This window comes from Pelophylax lessonae, assembly GCF_965119305.1.
Source record: "Pelophylax lessonae genome assembly, chromosome: 1".
Taxonomy (NCBI): Eukaryota; Metazoa; Chordata; class Amphibia; order Anura; family Ranidae; genus Pelophylax; species Pelophylax lessonae.
Window position 1 is genome coordinate 416,373,585 of NC_138768.1, and position 25,200 is coordinate 416,398,784.

Here is a 25,200-nt window from a genome sequence, read left to right on the forward strand (position 1 = left end):
TCTCCCGCTGTACCGGCGATCGTAGTGTGACCGGCGGACATCGGGTCCGCCAGTCACACTCCCGCACTCCTCCGTGAACGAGCCGAGGCGCCCGCCCGCTATTGGCTCTGGAAGGAGTGACAGGCGAGCGACGTAGACCTACGTCACTCTGCCTGGCCGGGGCCGACTGCCGCAGTAAATATACTGTGCGCAGTCGGCAAGCGGTTAAGCACACCTTTTCCATCTGTTGACATTAAAGTGACCGTCCAGGTTTTTTGCCATTTCCTAAAGGAGGACTTTGCTCGCTATTTCATTGTATTTGAGGAAGTGGCACTTTTCATCCAAATAGACTATACCTCTCCTGTGCACCAATGTAAGGATCCTATCAAGCCAACAGTAGAGTCATTCCTATATTTTATGTGTGGTATCTCTTGCTCTTTCCTTCTCTGCTCACTTGGGAAAGAAACCTCTAAGTAGACCCAACCTCCCGTTGGGTCTACTTAAGGTGGAATTGTATGGTGTTGTATTGTTTATTCCTAATATGTAGTTTGTTTTTGTATACCACAGATATTGACCCTTCTGTGATTATACTCTTGCTATTTTGACTGATATATAAACTGAATAATCGTCTAGCAAAGGTGTGTTTATTCCCTCGGGTGTGTGTCTATTCACTGGCAATATTCCACAGCCAGGATAAAAGATATTTTCCACTTGTGTCCTTATTTGTTTTTGCATTGATTTCCATTCAACCAGGTGTGTCAGAGGGGTTGAGGTTAATCTTGCAGTCGAGGCGCAGAACAGAGGAACCAAACTTACTAAGCAGCTCCTTCGGGGGTGGCGCTACACAAGTATGCAGATCGGACGGTCTGCCTTGACTTTTGTTGTTGTTGCATGCTTCTTCTAGGTTAGTATCACCAAAACTATTGAAGCCAAAGCCAACATTTTGAGGTCAGTCAACAATGGCAGCCCCCCCATTCTACCCCTTATCTTTATGTAACTGGGGTATGTATACTCATAACAGTCTAATTTCTACATCAGCAATTATAATCTCACAAACCTACCTAAATATGGGTAAACTGATTTAGCCATCTGCTCAATTTCCGTCATGATTTCAGACATGATCTCAGCAAATGGATCATTCGTTCGACATTTTGTTTCGCGAATAACTGTATAAAAGTTGTGATAAAACAGGAAACAGCAGTTATGAGGTTACTTGGAAGACATACAAATGTCTAATATTTTTGAACGGCTGTCCAAAATATACAGTTTTCCTGTAAGGTACTTACATTTCTCTGGTTTGTGCACCACTTTCTGCAGCTCCTCCAAATTTTGTTTAACTGTAGAAATGCATTCAATGTCCAGACTGGCGCAGAGTTTACTGATGTAGTGCACAGCGTCTGCAGCACAACGGGCCTTTCCAGTGCCCACAGAGGCTGTTAAACCAACGATCTGTTTGTTAAATACAAATCATTACAAGTCAATATGAGTGTATTTTTTTAAAGTGAATTGTTACTTTACAGCTGACACAACAGGGAATGCTGCAGCTTTTAACAAATCACTGTATTTTTCAAGCAACCTTTTTTTAAAACATCAGCCTCTGAAACTGGCAACATTTAGGCATCATGTACACTGGGCATTTGTCCAGCTATCCTAAAACACCTTTCTCCTGGCAGGATAAAAGCAATGTCAAAAATTCACCAAAAGGGCGTGGCTTGCCTTCGGCCAAAATGAGCAGCTAATCCCAGAGCTCCGTCAGACAGCGGGACTTTACCTCCCCACATATCTGCGGACATGACCCAAAAGAGGAAGAAAGAGCATCAGCCTCAGAATCTAACACCATTCTTCTCCCAGCCACAAGATGGCGCCAGCTCCTCTCCTTCGGCAGCCCCACACTCTACCCCACATGGGGGCAGACAGGCTCATGGCAGTTCTACACAGCCTTATACAAACTCTCAGCCTGTGACATCGCTTTCAGGCTGCCCAGATAAAGTGAGGTCCTGCATGGATGAGAACAGACAACAACATTCAGAGGTGAACTCTAACCATGATAAGCTCCCTGACTCCAATAATTGTTTCCTCACCAATACCCATTCTGTGTTAGAAACCACACTGAAAGATATGCTTATCACTCTGCGGAGCACGTTACACTCTAACATGCTCTTCTGTATGCAGACATTTAGCACTGAGCTTACAGCTATAGGGGATAGAGTTGATCATGTGGAGACTAAAATGGAGGCGTTTACCACTATGATAATTTTTTTTGTTGATGCCCATGATGCTAACGAGGATGAGCGCCAGTGGTTTAAAGTGAAGATAGCTGACTTGGAGGACAGAGCTAGACACAGTAAGATTAAAATCAGTGGCATCCCAGAAACCGTGGAGACAACCAACTAAATTCCTGGTGCATCAGAATAGCACTTCCCATCTCATCATGTCCTTGGATAAAGGCCTGTGGCTTCTTAAATCTTGGGACATTATTCCATCTACTAACCCATCACGTGGTCACAATAAAGTGGATCCTGAATGGCATCAGGTGGCACGCAGCAAATTTAATACTTCCTGAGTGCCCAGGTGTTTACGCCTTAACACAGTCTAAGTCTTTACATACCTCTGTCCCGCTGCTTTTGCTCTATGGGGAAGTTTTGTTCATTGTATTTTTTCGCCCCTATCATCTGAGCAGTGATGCACTGCACACGGTCTTATTGCCCATCCTTTTACTAGTTGTTTTGATTGACTGTTTTGTTCCTTTGTCTTACTTTATTTCTCATATTATCACAGCAGAGTTCTTACTGCCCATTCACACTACCGCGACTTGTAAGGCGACTTGTCAGCCTGACAAGTCGTGGTCCCTCGTGGTCCATGCAGTGCTACAGGACCCGTTCCAATAGGAGCGACACAAGTCGCTCCGACTTAGAAAAAGGGTCCTGTACTACTTCGGGGCGACCTCGGAGCGACTTGCATAGACATTCATTATATGAAGTCCGTGCAAGTTGCGCCGAAGTCGCGGTGCACGGGACTTCACAGGTCGCCCCCGAAGTCGGAGCGACCTAGTATGAACCGGCACTTAGTGTCACCTACCATCAATCTGGATACTTTATGATTACCTCTGATGCATCTAGCCTACGTGATCAGTCATCAAAACTTTTCCCAGTGAAATGTAAATTTCTTTAATGTGAGTACCAATTATTTTTCTACAGTAATCAATATTTGTGTTCATGAACCTTTAATATGAATAAAGTTTCTAACTATTATTGCTAGAGGGCTAAATCATCCCGCTAAGCAGGTGTCTCTGTGGAAAGAAGCCCTCCTTCACAAATGAGATGTCCTTTGTGTTTAAGAGAGTCATTTTCACCAACAGTCTCCTCCTAAGTGTACCAACAAGAATTTCCCAATTATCTACACTGTTCATATGCCAGCTAAGAAGCGTTTGTTATGCACAAAGTAACAGCAGACCATGCAGGACGGTATCTCATCTTGACCTGTGACTAATTCTACATGCTATGTCTTGGTAAAACACCTATGCACCCAATGCTCATCAAATACAAGCAGTTCACAAGGCTCTCTTTTTGATTTGTAGATATATATTAATATCACTCCAGATCCAGATAATATCCAAATCCATAATTTTTTACATTCCTATGACCTATTCAATGTTTAGCATTGCCATCACACCAACTAAAAAACTATACCTCTTTTTAAATCAAGGCATTGCGCATACTCTCGAATAGATTATTTTCAAATGCATAAATGGCTTCCTCAGAAATCAAATTTGTCCTGCATTAACAACATCACATGGTCGCACCATGCATCTGTTTTACTTAAAGCCAGTGACTCCTACCCTTCTAGCTCTACATTTCTGTGGCGTGCCAATTCTAGGATCAATCAAGCTCCTTCCCTGAGGAAAGTCCTAGAGGATCATTTGCAGGATTTCTTCCAGATTAAATGCTTTATCAGTAGACAGCCCATTTTTGCTCTGGAATGCGCACAAGGCATATATTCATGGAATTTGTATCAAACAATGCATATGTAAAATGCTGCGTAAATTGACAGCGCTATATAAGTACCTGAAATAATAATAATAACTAGGGACATGGGCTAGGAGGCAGAGACAGCAGCAGCTTGATACCCTTATCTCTGAAATCTCCCTCCTGGAAACACAGAACAAAACCTGACCATCCCCTGACTTAGATAAAAAAAAATTCGATCCAGCGCTGTGCCCATCTGCAGCTCTTCTCTCCCCTCACTTCCTGGTCTCACTGGCTTTGTTGAGGAAGTGGAAGCCAATTTGCTGTCAATTGAAAAAGAAATGGTGTGTCTTGTGAGTCCCCTGAAGTAGAGCGCTAGTGGAGCTGCTTATCCCTATATCAGTGAATAGGTAGGTCTCTACCAAAAATGTATTACCACAAAAAAGAAAATGGTCCTGACACCAGATCAGCTACATGACAAATGGCATGTAGCTAAGTTTGTCTGGACTTTTTTTCTATTTTGTGGTGCTGTCAATCAAAGCCAGTGAAGAGGGAGCGGGGGCGGAGCCACGTCCTGCTGTCTGTGTCAATAGACACAGACAACGAGGCTTGGGAGTGAGCATGCATGAATGCCCCCATAGAAAGTGGCTTTCTATGGGGGGCACTCGCTGGAGGGAAAGAACCAAGAGCGCCAGTGAGAGACCTGAGAAGAGGAGGTTCATGGCCTCTCCATGCTATTCCATTGCACAGAGCAGGGAAGTATAAACCTCTTTGTTATTTAAAGAAAAAAAAAAGCTTTACAACTACTTTACAACTACTATCATTATCTAGCGGCTAAAACCAACATTCACTACTCAAACACCATTAGACCTTTTGCTACCGTTGATATAGTTGACCACCTGCTCCTCTTTAAACAGCTCCACTCCAGTGTCCTCTAAGACATTCCTGGTTCTCCTCCTGCCTAATTAAGCTCTCTTTCAGGGTCACCCACAACTCCTTCTCCCCTATTACTCTCTCTTTTCATAGGGTTCCTAAAAGGTTATATCCTTAGACTCCCTTTATAAACCTCCTTCCTAGAACACTTGTTTTTAATGGCCTCCAATACTATCTCTAAGCTGACGACACCCACATCTATCTTTCTACTGTTCATCTAACCCATACAGTCTCCTTGCGCATAACTAATTTACTAACTGGGTAAATATACCTTGGTCATCCCAAAACTCAGCTCATATTATCCACCTTCTCCCCATGTCTTCTCCACCAACTTTTCTATTGAGAATAATAGCACATCAATCGTTCTCTCCCTTCATGCCAGGGTGCTAGGTAATATCCTGGACTCTTACTTCTTCTTTTGGTCCCAATTACTAGCCAAATCTCACCACCGTCAACTCCATAATACTTCCAAAATAAGCCCCTTCTTAACTAATGATACGACCAAGCTACTAATTCCCTCCTGTGTTATCTCTCTCCTTGACTGGTGCACCTCCTTCCTCACTGGCTTGCCTTTACACAGCCCCCCCCCCCCCCCGCCCCAGACTATCATGAGTACTGCTGCCCGGCCTATCCACCCAACTAACTGTTCAATGTCCATTGGCCCACTCTGCCAAATCCTCCATTGGCTTCTGCTTGCTCAGTGAATAAAATTCAAAATACTAACAACATCTTCTACAACTCTGCCCCAAGCTACACCACCAACCTCATCTCAAATTATCGTTCAAACCATCTACTTTACTCTTCCCAAATCCTCTTGATCTCTGTATCCCTTTAAACCTTCTCCCATGCTTGCCTCCCAGCTGCTGACAGGGGGGGGGGGGGGACACCAGTCCTCCTGTAGAGGGCCCAGGCACACAGGGAGGCCCCAACCCCCCTCCCCGTGTGCCCCCCTTTTACTGTATGTGTATGTACCATAAATGGAAAGAAAAATCTGAAAAAAGGAGCAATCATGCAAAAAAAAAAAAAAACACTGCTTACGACATTCACAGAAAATCTGATACAAGATATTTATGTAACTTTAAGTCTATTTGTTCTAGGTTACACACCATTTTACACTAACAGAAACTAATGCTAGCTCCTGTAGCTTCTTACACTTTACTTAACTTCACTCCCTTCCACTCTGCCTGTAGGAGTAAGAAACTGCATAAGCTCCAAGTCCAGATTTTGAGCTTACAGAGGTTTGAGGACTTGCCCCCTACATTTATGTGATAGTGCTGGTTGCCTCAGCAGTCAATCAGAAAGCACCAGGGCTATCACACAGCATTACTGGAAGGGAAGGGTCATTTTATGAATCTGTGTGGACTGGCATTAAAGTCAGCATGTCGATTTGTTCAGCATGGGCAAAGCACAAGTCCACTTTAAAATCAACAGCTGGCAGCATTCTTCTACAGAATTAACACACTCAAATCAATCTGGAATTTATGTTTAATTGCCCTATTATAGTTTTCCTTACCTGAGGAAGTTTTTGACCCGGTGAGTCCAGTTTTTGGTCCAGGTACTTAAACATTAACACATTGTAGGGGTGATTTCCTATTGTATTGTGGCATTCATCGAAAATCATTAAGGTAAAGATGGACAGGGAAGACAGCAATCCGTTATCTAAACAATTGACAAGAATCTGAGGGGTCAAAATAATGATGTCACTCTGTTCAATGATCATCCCCACAGGAATATTTTCAGCGTATTCTCCACAGAACCCAACCACTGAATATCTGGAGAAGAAAAAATGACAGCAGTTCAGTTACTAGAAAACAATATCCTTGAGCTTCTACTGCTAATACTAAAATCAGACCCACAGTTCCAGTGCAGCACTGATGCACCACGTACTGTACCTCTGACCAAAAGGTATTTTGCTGGGTGGAAGGAAAAGCTAGTCTTAAAGGATAAATAAACCCAAGAACAAAAAAATTTAATATACTGTTTACCAGTCCTTATGTAGTGGCTGAATTGGTTTCCTTTTTTCAGGCTTCAAGAACATTTTTAGCAAGTACAGAAATACCTGGTATTGTTGAAAAAAATGCAGTTTGACTTGTTATAAACCTCTTGCAGTCTTTGGATAGCAGGGCTTGGACTGGAAGAGGGGGAAGCAGCACAAGGTGTCAACCTAATTGCCCTAACTACTTTCAAAGCACCTAAGCAACTTCCCTGAGATGGACTGGCTTGTTACTAGAGTTACAGAAGCACAGTGTGTTTATTTAAGAGACAATGCTCTACTACTGTTGGCAAAAGGGAGAGTCTCAGATGCAGAAATACCTTATTCCAATGAAAGACCAAAAATGGAGGAATGCAAAACAACGCCATCTCCTCAGAGACTCTTCAAATGTGTTTTTTGCAACACCAACAATACCAGGTTATGGTCCCACACCACCAACAGTGGCCTGAATGCCCTGAACAAAAGTATAGACAAGCAGCCAAAAAGATGTTGAAATAAGCAAAAGTGCTGACACCTGACCCTCGATTGGACTTCAAGTGCTTGTAAACTCGCTATTTTTTTTTTTTTTTTTTTTAATTACTGACGGGTAAGGCTTATATGAGACCTTTTTGGTCTTTTCTATCATTAATGTTTCCCCTGCCTGCCAGCTGCAATGTACATTGAGCCGCACATGTGCAGCTAAGCTTGCATAAATGCCACCCAATCCGTTCACATGCGCGGGAGTCATTTCAAAGAGGCCTAGTCATTCAAGCAACCGAAGAGGCAGACCAGGCGAAGATGGAAGCACCTGGGACCAGCAGGCTCGAGGAGATCGGTGTGGCACACATTATGACAGGTAAGCATGCAGTACTCGTATATTATGACTTAAACTTGCAGGGGGGCCTTTTTTTTTTTTTTTTTTTTATTGACTTTACTCCTGCTTTAAGGGGCTGCTCCACTTCATGCAGGAGAAAAGCCAGGAGATGGGCAATGGAGAATGAACAATGGTATACCCTAGAATCCCATCTCATGCAAATGACTTCCAAGTACGATCATGAATCTTACAAACAGTGAAGATGACCACATATGATAATCATCTCTTCCTCAGTACTTTCCTTTCAAGCTATTAGAGTAGAAAATAGGCCCTTGATACAACAGGTCTTCTTGAAGTAGTAAATGCCAAGAAGTGTCCAATACCAGACAAACCAGATCTGCATGCCACAACCTGAAGGAACAATCCAAAGCCACTAGATTCAGTCCCCTGACCTCAATGTGGTGTAGTAGTTGCACTAAAAATAGTACTGGTGGGCATGTATCAGAGTGTAGCAATTCCACAGAGCCACCAATACATTTGCCTTGTCTGCCCAAGGGTCCTTTGCCCTTGCTAAAAACCTGTCCACCTTTTTATTGAGGTACAGTGCCAAAAGATCGACATCTGGCTTTCCCCATCCCAGGCAGATTTGTTGGAAGACTGTCGGATGAAGCACCCATTCTCCCTTATCCAGACCTTTTTGACTGGGATAGTCCACTTGCCCGATTTCTACCCCTAGTATGTGTACTAGGGACATAGCTGGCATGTGACACTCTGACCATCTCAGAATATGAGACACTTCTAGTGCTGTCACCGCACTCTTAGCCCTCCCACCCAGATAATTTGTATTCACCACTGCCAAGCATTTTCTGACAGGAGGTGGATCCAGTAAAGCAGAGTCCATCTGAATTCCCAAAGCAAATTAATGGGGAACAGCAAATCCCGTCCGCCTCCATGAACCTTGTGTGAATTGGAGACCCAGAACCCCTTCCCAGCCATGCAAGCTAATGACTGTTGTAACTTTATCCAACAAAGAGGGGAAATAACTTCCCAGGCAGTTGCAGGAGAAAGCAGAGTCACCAAGTTAAAGAAAACATTGACAGTTAGCTTGCCTTTCTTTTCCATCTCAAAGACAGAGGACACATGTTCTACTGTGACTGAATCTCATGCAGCAAATTCCTAGTGTAATGTTGTGCAAAAGAAAACGCTACAGAATCTAAAACCAGAGGACCCTGGTTGCAGTGGGGAATGGACAATCTCCTGCAAGCATGCAGTAAATTAACTTAAAGTTGTAGTTTCAGCAGTTTTTCCAACACTCTTGGAAATGTAATTTCCGCCTGAACTCCTCCACAGTCTAAATGGTGATGCACAGGTTGAATCCCAGTTCTGAGTACAACTTGGCACGCTAAGGAATGTCATTAGGGTATCCCACAAATGGCATCTGCCTTGACTACAAGGCAACTAAAACTGGCCTAAAAAGGGCAAGGCCACAAACTGAGGCCAACTTGAGATCCACAACAGGTTGCACTCCACCCTTCTTGGGCACCATGTAGAGGTTTAGGTAGAAACCTTAGAACCTTTCAGCACCCAGAACTGGAGTCAACACCTCCTGGGGAGACACAGGTTGCAGGCAAAATGTGTAAAACTTGATTTTGTCCAATATATGGGTTAGCCAAAAGTTCATGAATGCTAGAAGTGGGCCCTCTACCTTGGTACTGAACAGGTGGGGCAAAACACCTTTATTCCTGCAGAAGTAAAGGGCTTAGTCCCCTTGTCCACATTTCCTTGAGATCAAAAAACCCACTTGTGAATTTATAGGTAATCCCAAAGTTTGTGACAGGAATGCTTGACCTTACTGGGCTCAGGAAAAACTTAACACTTTTCTTTGTACTTAATGATCTCATCCAGCATTGCTCCAAAAACTTGATTCCCTTTGAATGGCAGATCCATAAAGGCCTTCTTATATGAACAGTCGATCAACCTTTAGTCACAGCAATTTGTGGATGACCATAGCTAAAGCTGAAAGCCGAGAGACCAAGGATCATGAATCAAGAGCCAACAAGGATCATAATTTTGCTCTGCCAAATCCACAACATTTCTGAAATGTGTTCCTTTGACAAACCTTTTTGTGTTAAGGGTTTTGCCTACACAGGGAAAATATGTGCTGAGGCCAAAACAAAGTTAAGTAAGGACCCTGCATCTGTATACAAAGATTTTTCAACTGCAACACTATTCCCTCCAAAGTGGATGTCAGGGAGTCTAGGGATGAGGATGGCCCTGGAATACTCCAGGCTGGAAGTGGGGAATCAGCACAAGAGAGGGTTCAAGCCTGTGAAAGTTTGTAGGAGTTACTAAATGGATCTCCCACAGCCCCCTGCATTGTTATACCACAAATGGAGCAGGAAAAAGGAATCTCTGTCCTGCAGACCCTATATAGTAAACCAACTTCCCCTTTCTTCTGACATGCTACCTCCGAAACCACTACTCTCGGAGTCTGTGGCAGTATGTAGCTTACAAGGAATTGTTTGCTTACAACTCCTTCCCGAAATGCAACTTGGTCAAACAGCTGGCACCTGTACATCTTCTGTCCTTTGCATCAGACAGTGAGGGGAGAAACCTGCCCTTTTCCCAGCAGCCCTACTGCAGTTCCACCAGAAGTCTACTGTAAACAGTACCCTAAACCAAAATAGTACTCTGTCCCTTCCTGCCCTGCCTCCTCCATTTACCAAGGCAAAATGCCCTAAGAGAAAATGGTGGTCTTAATTCCCAGTCTAGGCCACAGCCAAAACCATTGGCTAAAATAGTGAGTTCCCTTAACTGCCATCACAAAGTCCTTGGACCGCCTGGCATGGCCTAGGCTGGATGAATTAGGCCAAATGCTCAGGAGAGAGAAATACAACAGTCACTCAACCAGTTCAAAACAGATCTCTCAGGCAGGGCCCCGTTTATGCACTGTGACCTGGAAAGCAGTCATGGTCTAGATCCCCTAACTGGAGTACAGCACACCTGCTCTCCAACGCTGCTCTTATCCCACAGGAGAACAAACTCTATATAACTAACATGAGGCAAAGGGGGATAGTAGAGACACATCCAAGCTTACCACTCCATGAACCCAGTAGCTGCCAGGCAGTTATTAGTGGTCCTCCTTGGTAAGGAACTGGTCACATCCAGCCAAGGTTGGGGAGGTGCATGACTGAATGGCACACTGTGACAAGCTAGTTTGAAGCGACATGTCATATGTGTGTCCAAAAGTAAAACGTTGTCAGGGTGCCCTATTACAGGTAAAGGAATGTCACACAGCAAGGCTTAATTGATGATATTGGGAAGACTACTAGGATCTTTATTACAGGGCCTGCCACATGAAGTACAACCAAGGAGCTAGTATTTCTAGGAGGAAGTTATTAACTGAACTTGTTTCATAGTCTGGGGTTTTAAGCCACTTCAGCTGTCTTGGTTGTTGTGCCTTAGAGAGCAGCGGATGACGGAGGCACATAAACCGATCATGGTAATCAGGGCTCAGCAGCACTTATTATCGTGGTCAGTACACAGATGGGGTCACAGGAACTGGCAGGATCAGTCGGTTTTTTACAGCTTAGAGATGGACAGATTAGACAGCACAAGCAATGTGCGGTTTTATTTGCTATAAGGAAACATAATTTTTTTTTTTTTTTTTAGTATCACAACCACTTTAAATTAGTTTGAATGTATTTTTTGCTGAAAATATGTGTTTGATAAACAGTTTTGCTAATATCATGTGATTAAAAAAAAAAAAACATCCACCATTATTGTACAAGGTCTCTGCTTTTGGAAAGTAATATTGTCAAGATTCCTGCCCAGACCAATTTTCAGCTTTTAGTGCTAAATGAAAATTACCAACATGCAACACTGCACCCAAACAAAGGGGGACACAACTGATGAAACACCTCCGGATGAAGCGACCATTCCCATTCCCCCTGGTCCAATGCCTGTCGACTGAGGTAATCCGCTTGCCAATTTTTCACCCCTGGAATGTGTACAGCAGAGAGGGCTGGAACAAATCGTTCTGCCCACCTTAAAATACCGGCTACTTTCCGAGCCACCAGGATACTTCTTGTGCCCTACTTCTTGGTGATTGACATAGGCCACGGCCGTGGCATTGTCTGATTGAATGCGTACCAGACACCCCTGAAGACAAATTGTCCAATTAGCCAGACAAAGTCTGATCGCTTGGAGTTCCAGTACATCGATCAGCAGTCTGGACTCTGGAAGGGTCTAGACCCCCTGAGCACAATCTGTGCCGAGGACGCCTCCCCACCCGGACAGGCTGGCATCCATAGTGACAACCATCCAGTACAGGGGGAGAAAGGATTTTCCCTGTCGAAGTGCTGGAGAATGAAGCCACCAGATCAGGGACCTTCTCGTACCCTGGCTCAACAGGATCAGATTGCCTAGAGACTGAGGATCCTTGTCCCATTTCATCAGAATCTCTTTTTGCAGAGATCTCGTGTTGAACTGTGCAAACCAAACCGCATCGAAGGTAGACACCATCAGACCCAGCACCCGCATGCAAACCCGAAGGGATGACCGTCTGCTGGACAACAGAAGCTAAATTGCCTCCTGCAAGTTCTGGAGTTTTTCCAGAGGAAGAAACACTCTGGCTGAGGCAGAGTCCAGAGTCAGACCCAGATAGTACAGTCTTGTGAATGGAAGCAGAGCAGATTTCTGAAAGTTCAGAATCCAACTGAACTCCCGCAGAGTTCACAGAGTAATCTCCAAATCTCCATCAGAGCAGTCGGAGACTCCGCACGCAAAAGAAGATCATCCAGGTACCCCAGTACTGGGATCCCCCACTGACGCAACAATGCTAGTACGGGGGCCAAAACGTTGGTGAAGACCCGAGGAGTGGAGGGGAGGCCAAAGGGTAACGCCACAAACTGATAATGCTCCTCGCCCATGGCAAAGCAGAGGAAGTGCTGGTGACCGCCACATATTGCTGATAGGAGCGAGAAAATCCCCTTGATGTAGGGACGCCACTACTGTGCGAATGGACTCCATTCGGAACTTCTGTACCCGCACAAAGCAGTTTAGCACCTTGAGGTCCAGAATTGGATGTACCTTGCCTTCCCTCCCGGAAACTGTAAACAGGTATGAGTAAAACCCCTGAAAGTAACAAGTCTTGTACTGCCCTAAGTCAACTAAGCAACCTGGGGACAAGCGCAGGTTGGAAGGGAAGAACCTTTCTGAAGACTGAAACTCGATCTTGTAGCCAGACCGAATGACTTTGTGGACCAACTTGTCCTGTACCAGGGAGGTCCACGGATCCAGGAACCAGCGAAGATGTCCCCCCACCCAAGATACGGGTGTGGGTGCCCCTTCGTGCAGAGGAAACTTTGTCCGCAGTTCTGGAAGAGCCCACTCGTGGTTTGCATGACCAGGTCCTCCTGGAGCCTCCGGTGGAGGCCCTAAAGGGCTTAGATCCCTTGTCTTGAGACCCTGAGGGATGAAAAGGTCTCTTATGAGCCGAGAAGAATGACCCCCCGTCTACGAAGGGGCTCCTTGCCCTTAAAAGCCTGCAGGAGAAGAGTACTCTTCCTCCCTGCGAAGCCCTTAATATCTTCCAAGGAAGCTCCAAACAGGCGATCCCCCACAAATGGGAGATCAGAGAAGGCCTTCTTAGAAGTCTGGTCCGCAGACCAGCATTTCAGCCAGATAATAATACGCCAAAGGACCACTGCTGAGACAGACAGTCTAGAAATCAAAGGTGCCGCATCCAAAGAGGCATCACAGATAAACTGTAGCCTCTGGAACAACTGATCCGCCAGCTCTACAAAGGCAGGGGGAAGCTGTTCCCCCTCCAGGTCCCGATGTAAAATTTTAGTTCACTTGGTCAGAGTTTGCAACAGCAGGGCATTAGTAAATACCAGCCCAAGTGCCAGCCACAGTAAACATATGGCGGGCCAGAGACTCCGTCCTTCTATCAGCTTGCTCGCAAAAGTGTGTGTTTGGGGAACCCCACTGTTTTGTGACAATATTGTCAAAGTGAGCGGGAAAGGGGAACACCCTCGCCGCCTTAGAGGGCCTGTGGGTACCAAAAGCGACTGGTGCCTCCGACGCAGCATCAGCTGCATCCTCCATCTTTAAATTTTCACGCACTGACACGATCAGCACATCCACCAGCACCTTTTCATGCGCGACTAAAGGAGCAGAGGAATCATCCTCACTATCTGAGCATGCAGGGTGCGTGGACGCAGACCCAGAAGGGTAACTCGCAACCATGGCGGCTGAATCAGATTTAGGATCTGAAGAGACAGATGAAGCATGTAAAAGGTGGGGGATGCTTTTTGCTAACCCGTTTTCTCAGGACCAAATCCACCTTGGACACTAACAACTCCAGGACCTCCGTTAGTGCAGTCAGGGATTGTTGGGACCCGGAGGGCCAAGCCGCCTCTGAGAGGGGATCAGGTGGGGAAATGTGCTCCAGGAACTCTATTAGTGAAGAGGGGGACCCACATAAAAAAAAAGCACGGAGCACTACCGCTACTATAGTAGAGAGAGAGAGAGCGAACCCCACAAAACGACTCACCACTACCGATCAGGCACTTACAGCACCAGGCTAAACTGCACACCATGTGGCGAGATCAGATAAGAAAGATCCAGGAGTCAGCACTAGGGGGTGAGGAGGGGCTCTCACTGCCGAATCACCGTCATATAAACCATAAGAAAATGGCAAAAGCTACACAAACAAGCCGCCAATCTACAGCACAAAAGGCTACAAGAAAATGGCGGCCCCGCGTGGCACCATATGGCTCCCCGGGGCCCCAGATGCTCTGAACATGATCCCATCAGGAAGGGGGGCCCTGGCAGGAGCCCCTACTAGGTACAGCCCCCTCCAAAAAGTCAATCATCCGGTCGGCAGCGGGACGACCCCCCACCTCCATAGCCAGCTCGACACCCCAGACTGACTTAAAAGGTATGGCCACCCCATGGGAGGGGGGTGTGTGCAGATGGGGGTGACAAGTCCGCAGAGGACCACCGAGAAGGGGGGGGGGCGCTGCATGGGAAAGAGGGGAACCTGGGGGGTCCGGCCGTACCAGGGAGGGGCCCACATCCACCAGGGGTAGAGGGAGGATAGCTAGTTAGTATACCAGGAACAGGGTGGGCACCACTCCAGACAGACCACTGCTCCATCGGAATGGAGGGCTGTTGGGCAGGAGGAACGCTGCCACTCAGGCGAGGCCAGGTCGTATGCGCCCTTGCGAGACGTTTAACTCGCAGGCCAGCCCCTGGTCCAGTGGGGCTATGTTAGGGCCGACCTAGCGTGGAGCTGAGGCCTGCGCGCGCTCGGTAGCCAGACTGGGAGGACCCTCTGGATCTAGATTATCCAGTCCGTCGCCCAGTCCAGCAGTTGTTTGTAGATTCTCAAAGGAACAAATCAACAAAGATAGGAAAAATTTCCATTTAAAAAGAAAAATTGCCAGGGCCAGGCAGAAAAAAAGCTGAGTGCATATAGCTGAGAGTGGGTATGTACTCCCTGGGACTGCACCATAGGCGTAGTCAAGCTTTTTCCTGCCTAGTGTCCTACTCCAGTAGGGGGCAGTAAAACCCAATGGTCGAGAAGATAAGGAGCTATGTTCGTCAATGAACGATAGAGAAACCTTTCTCTCTTTTTTATAAGTGATCACATTCCCTCTGTTCTCAGTTGCATAAAAGCTGGGGGAAGGAGAAGCAGCAGCACACTGAGCTTCTCAGTGAAAGGCTGTGCAGTGATGGGTGGGTGTCAGGACTAGTCTGTTCATTGGAGGAGAGCAGGCTGAGTTCCCAGCACAGTCAGAGAACTGACCACAGTGTGTTCACATGCCTAGTGTGGTCAGCTTTTATTATGAAAACAGAGGGCCTGGCAAGACCACCAGGGAGCAATACAAAGAGAACAGGATAATTTTTCATACAAGTACATGGTACAACAGGCACATATCAGGAATATGCTATTTGGGTTTACCAATTGCTCTAACTTTATAGATGCTTTCTCAAAGTTTAGACTGCTCCCACTGAAGGTCACAGACAATTATACAGTACGTGGTCCTGACCACCCTGTCCTCCCCACTACTTACCCTTGTGACAGTGCTGAAAGCTTTTGACTAACCCCTCAGGCCTCAACACTGTATTCTAGGGAGACAAATTACTTGTCGCTTTCTTTCCCATGCCTAGAAGTACTGTAATCCTTTCACAGTGGGAGGGAGGAGGAATGGCAGTATATGGTAAGTACTGGTTTGGGAGTTTGGGCATTTTTTTTTTTTTTTTAATTTGACAGGTTTCATTTAAAAGGTGAGAGTGCTATGCAACATACATGCCAAGTGTATGGAATGTACACAGTGGGGTTCAACAGACCATTACCTAGACCATGTAACACCTGAAGAAGGATTACAATCCAGCCTTAACCCGTGTAGTTTGGGTGGAGTTTTGTTTTTAAACCAATCATTTTCAGTACATACCTGGTATCTTCAAAATACTGGCAGAAAACGTCTTTCTGTTGCTCATACACTGGCACTTTGGTAGCCATAAACACAACCTTTCCCTTTTGGTTTGCTGGCATAGATTTTAGATGGTGATCGCAAATTGATAATGCCACAAATGTTTTTCCACATCCTGTATTAATAAACAAAGTACGTTTTAATTTTTTAAGCAACACAGTTTCCCTGTATTCATAATGCATACAGAAGCAGAAAACCAAAAAGGTTCAGGAAAGATTGCAAAAACATGACAGTCTTTTTTGGAGCTTTGCAAGAAGGCAAAACCTACCTAAGCTTAAACCTGCTCCCACCCCCATTCTAAGCCTATTCTATCTACCCTGTAGGAAAGAAGTCTATACTTACATATTCTGAAGTTGATCCAGTCTAGTCACATGATCTCTCCAGCGGCAGCTTCCGTTAAGAAGAACGGTCACTGACAATGCCCATAGGCTTACTATGGAGCATCTGTTGTCGGCTGTTCCCCCCAAAGCAGGAGCTGTGTCCTGATTGGTCCCTGACTGGACGGGATTGGCCTCAGAATAGGGAAGTATACAGGGTTTACAGGGTAGTAGCATAGGCTTAGAATGGGGGTGGGAGCAGGTTTAAGCTTAGTTAGGTTTTGACTTGGCTTCCACTTTAATGTATTTCTGTAATGCAGTCAGGCTGCATATGTAGTAATAAATATCATTTTTTTTTACTTTCTTTTATCACCTAATTTTTATTTTATCTATTTGCTGCACCAAGGGTTAAAAAAAAACAAAAAACCTTCACTGCTAGCACATAGGAGAGTTGAACGTCTCCTGCACCGCGACATGCCCCCTGAACGCTGCTATTATCAACACTGCTCCTGGTCCCTGAGCGTGGGGCCTTTCGAAGAGCTAGGCTGCTGCTTGTGTTAAATCCAACTCTTCTAGTGCTACCAGCACAGGTTTTTTTTTTTTTAATAAACAAATCAATAAATCAAGATGGTTTAAAAGGGAATATATTCTTTCCCAAAGTTGCTACCCCTCTGCAGATCAAAATTGCATTTCTCTCATCCAGGATATCAAAATTACTAAAAGACTTGTATAGGCTTTTACAACTTGTATAGTTGTTTGTTAAAGACCATTTCTACCAATGCAAAGTATAGAAGGATGGCTGAAAGTTTCTGGAGACCATTTCGTATTTGTCTCATCCTTTACCCTGCATTTGCATAATGAATAAACCTGCCATTCCATTCTAATATGTTCATCTTTTTTTAATGCTTGTAAAGTTCATATTTCAGTTCATTAATAAAATGGAAACAAACAAGAAAAAAAGAAGGTTCAGCTGGGCTTTAACAAAGGTGCCAATTTTAAAGAGTGTGAAAAAAGCATTGAAACAAGAAAAGCAACATTCTACACTGACATCAGGACAGATTAAGAAACATTAATGGTAATGAATAAAGCTGTAAGTCATTTTAAATTATTTTTAGAGTATTACAAAAATGTGTTAAGTTGAAGTCAACATTACATTTTGCTTACTACTCAGTCCAATAAACTGACCTGTTGGGGCGCATATAATTGTGTTATTGCCTCTGTATGCAGGCTGAGCCAACTCTTCTTGATACTTTCTAAGCTTCATAGCTTTTATTGATACTGGAGGAGAAACTAAAAAGCATAAACAAATAAAAATATATAATTTAATATTATGAAACATTTGCAATTCTACTACCAACAGAACAACTTATTAATAATATTGGCATTCGAAAAAATGTATCAGTGTATTTAAAAAAAGGGACTTCAAGGAAAACTGTGGAAGCCTGTTTAAGACCCTTTCCGGTAGTAACATGGGTAAGACCCTTTCTTGTAATAAAATGGGTAAGACCATTTCTTGTAATAACATGGATAAGACCATTTCTAGTAATAACTTGGATAAGATAATTTCTGGTAATAACATGGATAAGACCATTTCTGGTAATAACATGGATAAGACAATTTCTGGTAATAACATGGATAAGATAATTTCTGGTAATAACATGGATAAGACAATTTCTGGTAATAACATGGATAAGACCATTTCTGGTAATAACATGGATAAGACCATTTCTGGTAATAACATGGATAAGACCATTTCTGGTAATAACATGGATAAGACCATTTTTGGTAAATGACATAGATAAGACCATTTTTGGTAAATGACATGGATAAGACCATTTTTGGTAAATGACATGGATAAGACCCTTTCTGGTAATAAGGGATAAGACCCTTTTCTGGTTTCTGGTAGTAACATTAGCAAGACCCTTTCTCGTAATACCATAGGGTTTCCCATTTCCAACAAGTTCCAGACTTTCTCTGCAACTAAAGATTTCTCAGATTGTGGCACAACAAGCTAATTTACTACATTGGTAGCATCAAAAATCACAAAACATCTTCTCTCTTGGAGGGCAAAGCAGTGCTCTCAAAACATGATGTAATGCAAACCACCAACCAATTGCCATTCTGGGCTTCAATCATGATAAGTCAGCTTTTAGAAGGCAGGTAATAAGAGGAAAGAACGGGGTTTGGGAGTAGCTGGACAAGTAAAAATTTGTGTAGTCCATTAGAAGCCACTTTATAGGTTATAATGAATTCAAATAATTGCATAAAAAGGTAAAAATCTAGGAACAGGTGCCCCCTTATAAAACCTAACAGGTGTCACGCAGCTTTCAACATGGTCCTGTACCTGAAACCTCATTAAGATCTCTCAGTGCAAATCACAAACATTAGTGTGTCTGTATATATTCACTTATTTTACCAGGCTTTGTAGTGTGTCCACAATCCTGATCCGGTTCCGTTTCCACAGGGGCTTAAAATTTAAAGAATAAAGACAATTATTACAAGCCCTTTACTTCTTCTATCTATCTATAGTAACCTACCTAAAAATATATACGTTTTAACATAGTAAATATTAAGTGAACTATAACAAATGAAACAGGCAGCACATCAAATTGTTATAATGATTACCAATGAGTTTAATGAAAAATGATTACCAATGAGTTTAATGAAAAACGAAGTGTGGCCAAAGCTTGTTTTGGCCATACTTTTCTTCTGGGTAACAAAAGTGTGCTAACTTGTGCTCTCCTGTGACTTGGAAATAAGCCAGCAGTGGGCTAAAGTCTGCTGTTGGCTGACATCAGAGAAGCTCCAGGCTCCGTACGGATCCCGACAATAAATGTTGGGATCCCCCTAGATCCCTAACCAGTAGCTGGCTCAGCCCCTTAGCCTGTGGCTAAGAGCCTGGGCCAGCTACTCTTGCCCCCTACCCAGCCTGGTACTCCAGTGAGCACTGGAGGGGGAGAGAAGAGAGTCTGCTTTCTGTCCAGAGTGGACCAAGAACTGAGTGATCAGCAGTCATGTGATTGCTCAGGTCTTAGGCTTTTATCTGACAAGGCAGCATATAGGCAAGTATGTGTTTGTTTGTTTTTTTGTATTCCCATACTGCTCTTTAAAAAGTATATTTGCTACTGAAATAAAACACTAAATTATAGCAATCAATACTTTCAAACCATTTTGAACGTGTGTCTTTAACAGGTAAATTGTGATTTGCAGTACCTCTCTGCAATACATACACAATTTCCCATATTTTATCCCTTTAAGACATTGCAAGTAAAGAAAAATACCTGTTCCATCTGCCAGAAATTCACTCCACCTGCCCGCCATGTTGCAGAATGGTGTCAGCCTTGCTCATTGTCTTTTTGATCTGTGGTTCTAAGATAAGAACTTGCAGGGGATTTTCAGGCTTCTTGACATAACACAGGTAGTGTGAGCAGGACAGCTTTGAATTTATGACACAGTTAACAGGAATTTTTTTCTCTTACTGCGCAAATGAAACACATTTTTTTTTTTTTGGTATATTTAACAAACCAAAAGATAACAAATAAGAGAAGTTCATTGTTCTAGTTTATATACACCTTGAACATTTATATTTGGTATAGCTATATTTGCACTCTGGCATCCAAGTTTAAATATTCTTGTGTCATTATAAAGATTACAGCAAGAGACAGTTTTAATGTAACAGCATCAATGATAACATATGTATATGAAGGTTAAGGCCCTGTTCACATCTAAGCATTTTTCAGCTCATAAAACGCTCATCTCTGAAGTTCCAAAACGCCCAACAAGCAAAATCTCATTCATTACAATGGCCCCTGTTCACATATGAGTGTTTTGTCGCCTGAAGAAAAATCCCTAAAGCTCAAAAAAGTACACGAGCTTGTTTCTTGGCAGATTACAAGAGTTTTTAGACAGATGTCAATGCCTACCTCCAAACACCTCCAGAAAACGCCTGAAAAATGCCTGAAAACGATACACTCAGGTGTGAATGGAGCCTTAATGTTAGAGCTCTTAAAAACTAAAACTACAGGAACCAGAATAATGACCCAGCTTTTTTATGCTATTTGATCAATTGAACAGTTTTCACAAAAAAGTGTAATGGAAAATCCATCCTCATTTTTTAAAATACTGTAAACTCTTGAGCTATGAGCAACAACTTATACATACATATATTCTATATATGTCAGGTGAAATGGAGCAGCTTATACTGTCAAGGGGTATGTTTCCAAATCTAGAAATGGTGCTAAGAGCAGCTATAAACTGCAGATTTATTTATGTAGCAAATTGAAGTGTAGAATGATCTTCTTTTCCTATTGAATGCATAGGTAAGAGTTTTTTTCTGGGTCATTAGAACAGGTGAAGTACTTTATCATCACTATTTTTTGGGTTAAGAATGCCTGTTGTGAATAAAAGTTGGCCACTGTGCAATTTTCTTCCCTGAAACCACGAGTTGCAGGAAAGAAAAAAAAAAAAAAAAAATCGCTCGGTTCCACCACCAACACAATCAGGGTTGATGTGGGAATCCTTCCTGCAGAGCTATCATTGTTCTCCCAGCGGGGGGAGTCATCCTGACTGGGAGAACACACACTGAATATTGCCAGTGGCTATAACCACTGGCAATAATCGCATGAAAAATTAGACAAGCTGGTTGTACCCAAGTTGATCGATCATGTACAATCAGACTGACCATACATGGTTCAAATCTCAGCTGGTCCCTTCTGAACAGGTCAAGATTTGAACCGTCTATGGCCGGCTTATTCCACCATGATCATGGACCTGACCTGAGACTTAGGCTGTATTCATATGTTGAAAACATACCAAAATTCTAGTGACACAAACTAACATGAAATGTTTCTCCCATAATGCAGTGGGTTTGACCCCACTGAATGTGATTGGGCATGATATTCCCTCTCATTTTGTACTGAATGTAGACCACTGCAACCATAAAAAGCTTGCAGAGAACCACAGAACATGGATAGCCAAAAAGCACCCACGCACAATTACTGTGGCCTCATAAATTATCTTTTTAAAGTTAAACTGAACATAGAGTTTTTCCCTTGCCAATGTCTTTTCTATTCTCTATAGTTGGTAAGGCAATGTTTGGGTCATGCTAAAAAGCAAATAATATGATATTGGCCAATGGGAGTCATAAACAGGTATTCATACACACATAAAAGAATGGTCCGCCTCTATCAAACTGTCAGAACAACCATTTTCTGCTTTTTATGGGTCACCATGCTTGATAATACACTATAAGTAATACAGATAAATATGTGGTATAAGATTAATTTGTGATCTCTTGTATGTCATATTAGCATGTGATTCTATCATTTCTCTGAAATTAAGGGGACTTTGAACCAGTTACCTGACAGACATTGGTTATCCAGTACAGGCTCTTCAGAGAACTGAATCATCATGAAAGGACTGGCTGATTCTACTGGGTCATCAGTGGACATTTTCTTCTCATTTTGGCATTCTGAAAGTAAAAAGCATAATGTATGGTGAATTTTTCATTTAAGACACCAAACATGCAAGAAAAGAAAATAAAAAAGAAAAGAAAGGAGAAAAATAAAATGTTTGTGCCTATACTAATCAATCAACTCCTCAATTAAAGTGAAAGTCCAGAAACAATTTATTTATCTTTAGTTTTAGATAGGGTGAGGGAAAATTTGCTTGAGAGATTGACCCTCTAATCCTTCTGTTCTTTCTTTACTAAACCCCATTGTCTTCTTTTCTGTCCTTCTTTCTGCTCGTCCCTCTTTCTTCTTTACCTTTTAACCCCCTTATTTTGTTGTTTTATTTCTTTTATTTGTCTTATTTATTTCTAATAGTTTATGGCTACAACAAGATATTTTCTAAAATAACTCAGGTCCATATGCATGATATCTTTAGAGGACACTCCATAGCTAATTTATGTTTTAACGTTCCTTTTACTGGTAACAATTCATCCCTATGTTCCATAATTTTTATGGTGGATAAGTCTGTATGATGAATTTCCTCCATGCCTGCTCTCCCTCCAGGTCACAGTTAAAACCCATTAGGGGTGACCGGGAGAAGATCATGGATTTGTCCCTTCTGACCCTTAACTCCACTTGAGTTCCGACTTTATATTGTATTTTCATGTCCTGCATCTGTAAGCTATGTTTTGTCCCTGTATGGACCCTTGTTATGCATATTTATATGTTTAGACACTGGTTTGCATATCCTTATTGAATTTGTTGTATGACAAAACATAAACTCATGAAATAAGGCATATGTCACTTCACAGAGGGTGTTTTGAACTCCAATGACAAATTCCAGTGACTGCAAAAGTACCAGAAAAGTGGAGACATAACTGAACTCACCCATGGTAGTTTTTTTTGTTTCCGGGGATCCACTGTTATCTATTATACATTTGGATATGTGCTACTATATAAAGGAATCACTATCTATTAACACGTGTTGCTGGGTAGAGCATTTAACTACGGAATTTCACCCCCTCGTTAACTAAAATTAGTGATAGAGGGCAGTAATTCATAGCAGCTAATTTAAATCTACTGTAGATAGAAATGGAAAACAGGGTTTTTGATTGATTCACTACATTTTCCAGTGCTATATAATGGTGCTTTTTGGTTAATAAATTCTAACTTTAAGGACGGCCATAGTACAATATGCATTCTTCTTTCCTTCAACCACAGGTTGACAGAAAGAACATTGCTAGATTCTCCCATCAACACAGTCAGTGATGGGGAATCTCTCCCGCTGTGTCATGGGCGTCCGCAGAACTTTTTTCAGGGGGGGGGGCAACATTTTATGGTCTGCCCCTTTTTTCAACAATGTCATGAAGGGGTGGGGCTTATTCCGTATACTTATTTTGAGCATTTATTTTTAAAGAGCAAACAGGAGCATTTATTTTTAAAGCATTTGTTAACCTAAAAAAAAAAAATAGATCCTGTTCCCTTATAGCATGTTATACAACACAGTGCTTGTGCTGTGTAATTTGGCCCCTTCTATCACCTAAAATACCTGGCTGATCCTGCCTGGCTATGTCCTCCCCTCTGTAAACTGACCACGGTATACCATGGCGAGTGGCGACTAAGCCCTGACACTGTGGTCAGTTTACGTGCCTCCGTCATCCATAGCTCTCCTGTCCTCATCTGTCCTCTCCGCTGCAGACAGCTGTCAGATGGGGAGAGGAGAGAGACAACGGAACACGTGAGCGGCCTTAGCCCTCTGAAAACTGGTAAAGAATGGCTTATTTTTTTAAAACACAGACTCTGGGGCAAACAGGATTATTAAAAAGACCAGACAGGATGGTATAAAGTGGCTTAACAATCACTTCAAAGGGGGAAGTTGAGATTCCAATGGGGGGCATTTGCACCCCCCCGCCCCTACTTGCGGATGCCCATGCGCTGTGCTTCTATGTTATGACAGTGGGAGGATTCCCTGCCGTTAGATTACAATGATTACAAAAAAACTTTGCAGGCTGGTTGTACTGAAGTTGATGGATAGATCAACTTCAGCACAACCAGCCTGCCCATAATTGGGCTGAAGTTCATTCAGTTCCTGCTAAACCAGCCGAATTTCAATCCGTCTGTGGCCACCAAAACTCCACTATATTGCCTCTTCTGAAAACAGCTTTAAAGAAAACTCTTCCTGACAGAAACATGGAGGCTGCTATTGTTTACCTCCCATGCTCAGGCTTCAAGTATGCAGGTAAGGACTGTATACTGACTTTGCTAATGTACACATACTATATATGTTCCAGGTCAGCAACTTGTATTTTCAGAAGAAAGTCAGCTTTGTTTGTAATCAATTTTGGTCTACAAACTAGTAGAGCATTGTAAATTTTGGCATTGGTAAAAGGGAACAGCGCAGTCATCAGGATATTTTCTGTATTCTGGGATACTGTACAGCAGTTTGTTTTCAAATCACCTGTGTCACCCCTCCAAAGTTGCAGGACTTCTTCGCAATCATAGCGATCCAAGACTAGAGAAAAAGTCTTTGGCCATTCTTTTTTATCGGATCGGAGAAGGCAGTCAATGAGTTTCTGTGCTCCAGAGGTTGTCCCTTTAGTTTTTGTTTCCTGTTTGCAGAACAAAGAATACATTAATCTTCACAACCAAATTATTTAAGGGTGTATACAGGGTAGAGTTAAAGTAGTTGTAAAGCCTGAAGCTTTTTTACCTTCAGTATGCAGCCCCCCGCAGCCCTCCCCTATTCTTAACTGAGCCAAATCCTGATCCAGTGATGTACACGAGAGCAGCTGCTGTCCTGGCTCTCTGCCTCCTCGTTGGCTAAAAGAACGCAACGGGAGCCATTGACACCCTCTTTTGTCAACCACAGCCAGTGTTTCTTATAGACACACAGTGCGTGGCTCAGGAGTGAGCACGCAGGAGTGCCCCCTTAGGAAGTGGCTTGCTATGGGGACACTAAGCAAGGGGGAGGAGCCCAGAGCACTGGTGGGGGACCCGAGAAGAGGAAGATCGGGGCTGCTCTGTGCAAAACCTTTGCACAGAGAAGGTAGTTAAGACCATGTTTATTATTTTTTTTGAAGCCTTTAGTATCACCCTAAACTCCAGGTAAGATCTGTAATGCATACCTAATTTGGTTCATTTTGGCACAGTGTAAGTATAATAATTTAATACCTGAGGGACTGCTGGGGAAGTTGACAATCACTGTAATAGTCAATGCTACTACAGTGATCACCTTGATCTTCTTGGTTCTCCCCTGTTCTGTGTGA

General features: G+C 43.2%; 1 protein-coding gene across 1 annotated transcript in view; it reads right to left on the minus strand.

Annotated features, from left to right (window-relative positions):
• The window catches only part of RIGI (RNA sensor RIG-I), a gene marked incomplete at its 3' end in the record, with an annotated part of 83,402 nt that overhangs the window by 36,570 nt on the left and 21,632 nt on the right, over positions 1-25,200 (minus strand). Inside the window, exons 5-12 of the mRNA XM_082265782.1 lie at positions 24,393-24,543; positions 21,844-21,954; positions 18,892-18,951; positions 17,670-17,774; positions 16,129-16,282; positions 6,391-6,649; positions 1,266-1,428; positions 1,041-1,145 (exon numbers count right to left, since the gene is read on the minus strand). Of these exons, the coding sequence (XP_082121908.1) occupies positions 1,041-1,145; positions 1,266-1,428; positions 6,391-6,649; positions 16,129-16,282; positions 17,670-17,774; positions 18,892-18,951; positions 21,844-21,954; positions 24,393-24,543 (1,108 nt within the window). The remainder of the gene's footprint in view (positions 1-1,040; positions 1,146-1,265; positions 1,429-6,390; positions 6,650-16,128; positions 16,283-17,669; positions 17,775-18,891; positions 18,952-21,843; positions 21,955-24,392; positions 24,544-25,200) is intronic.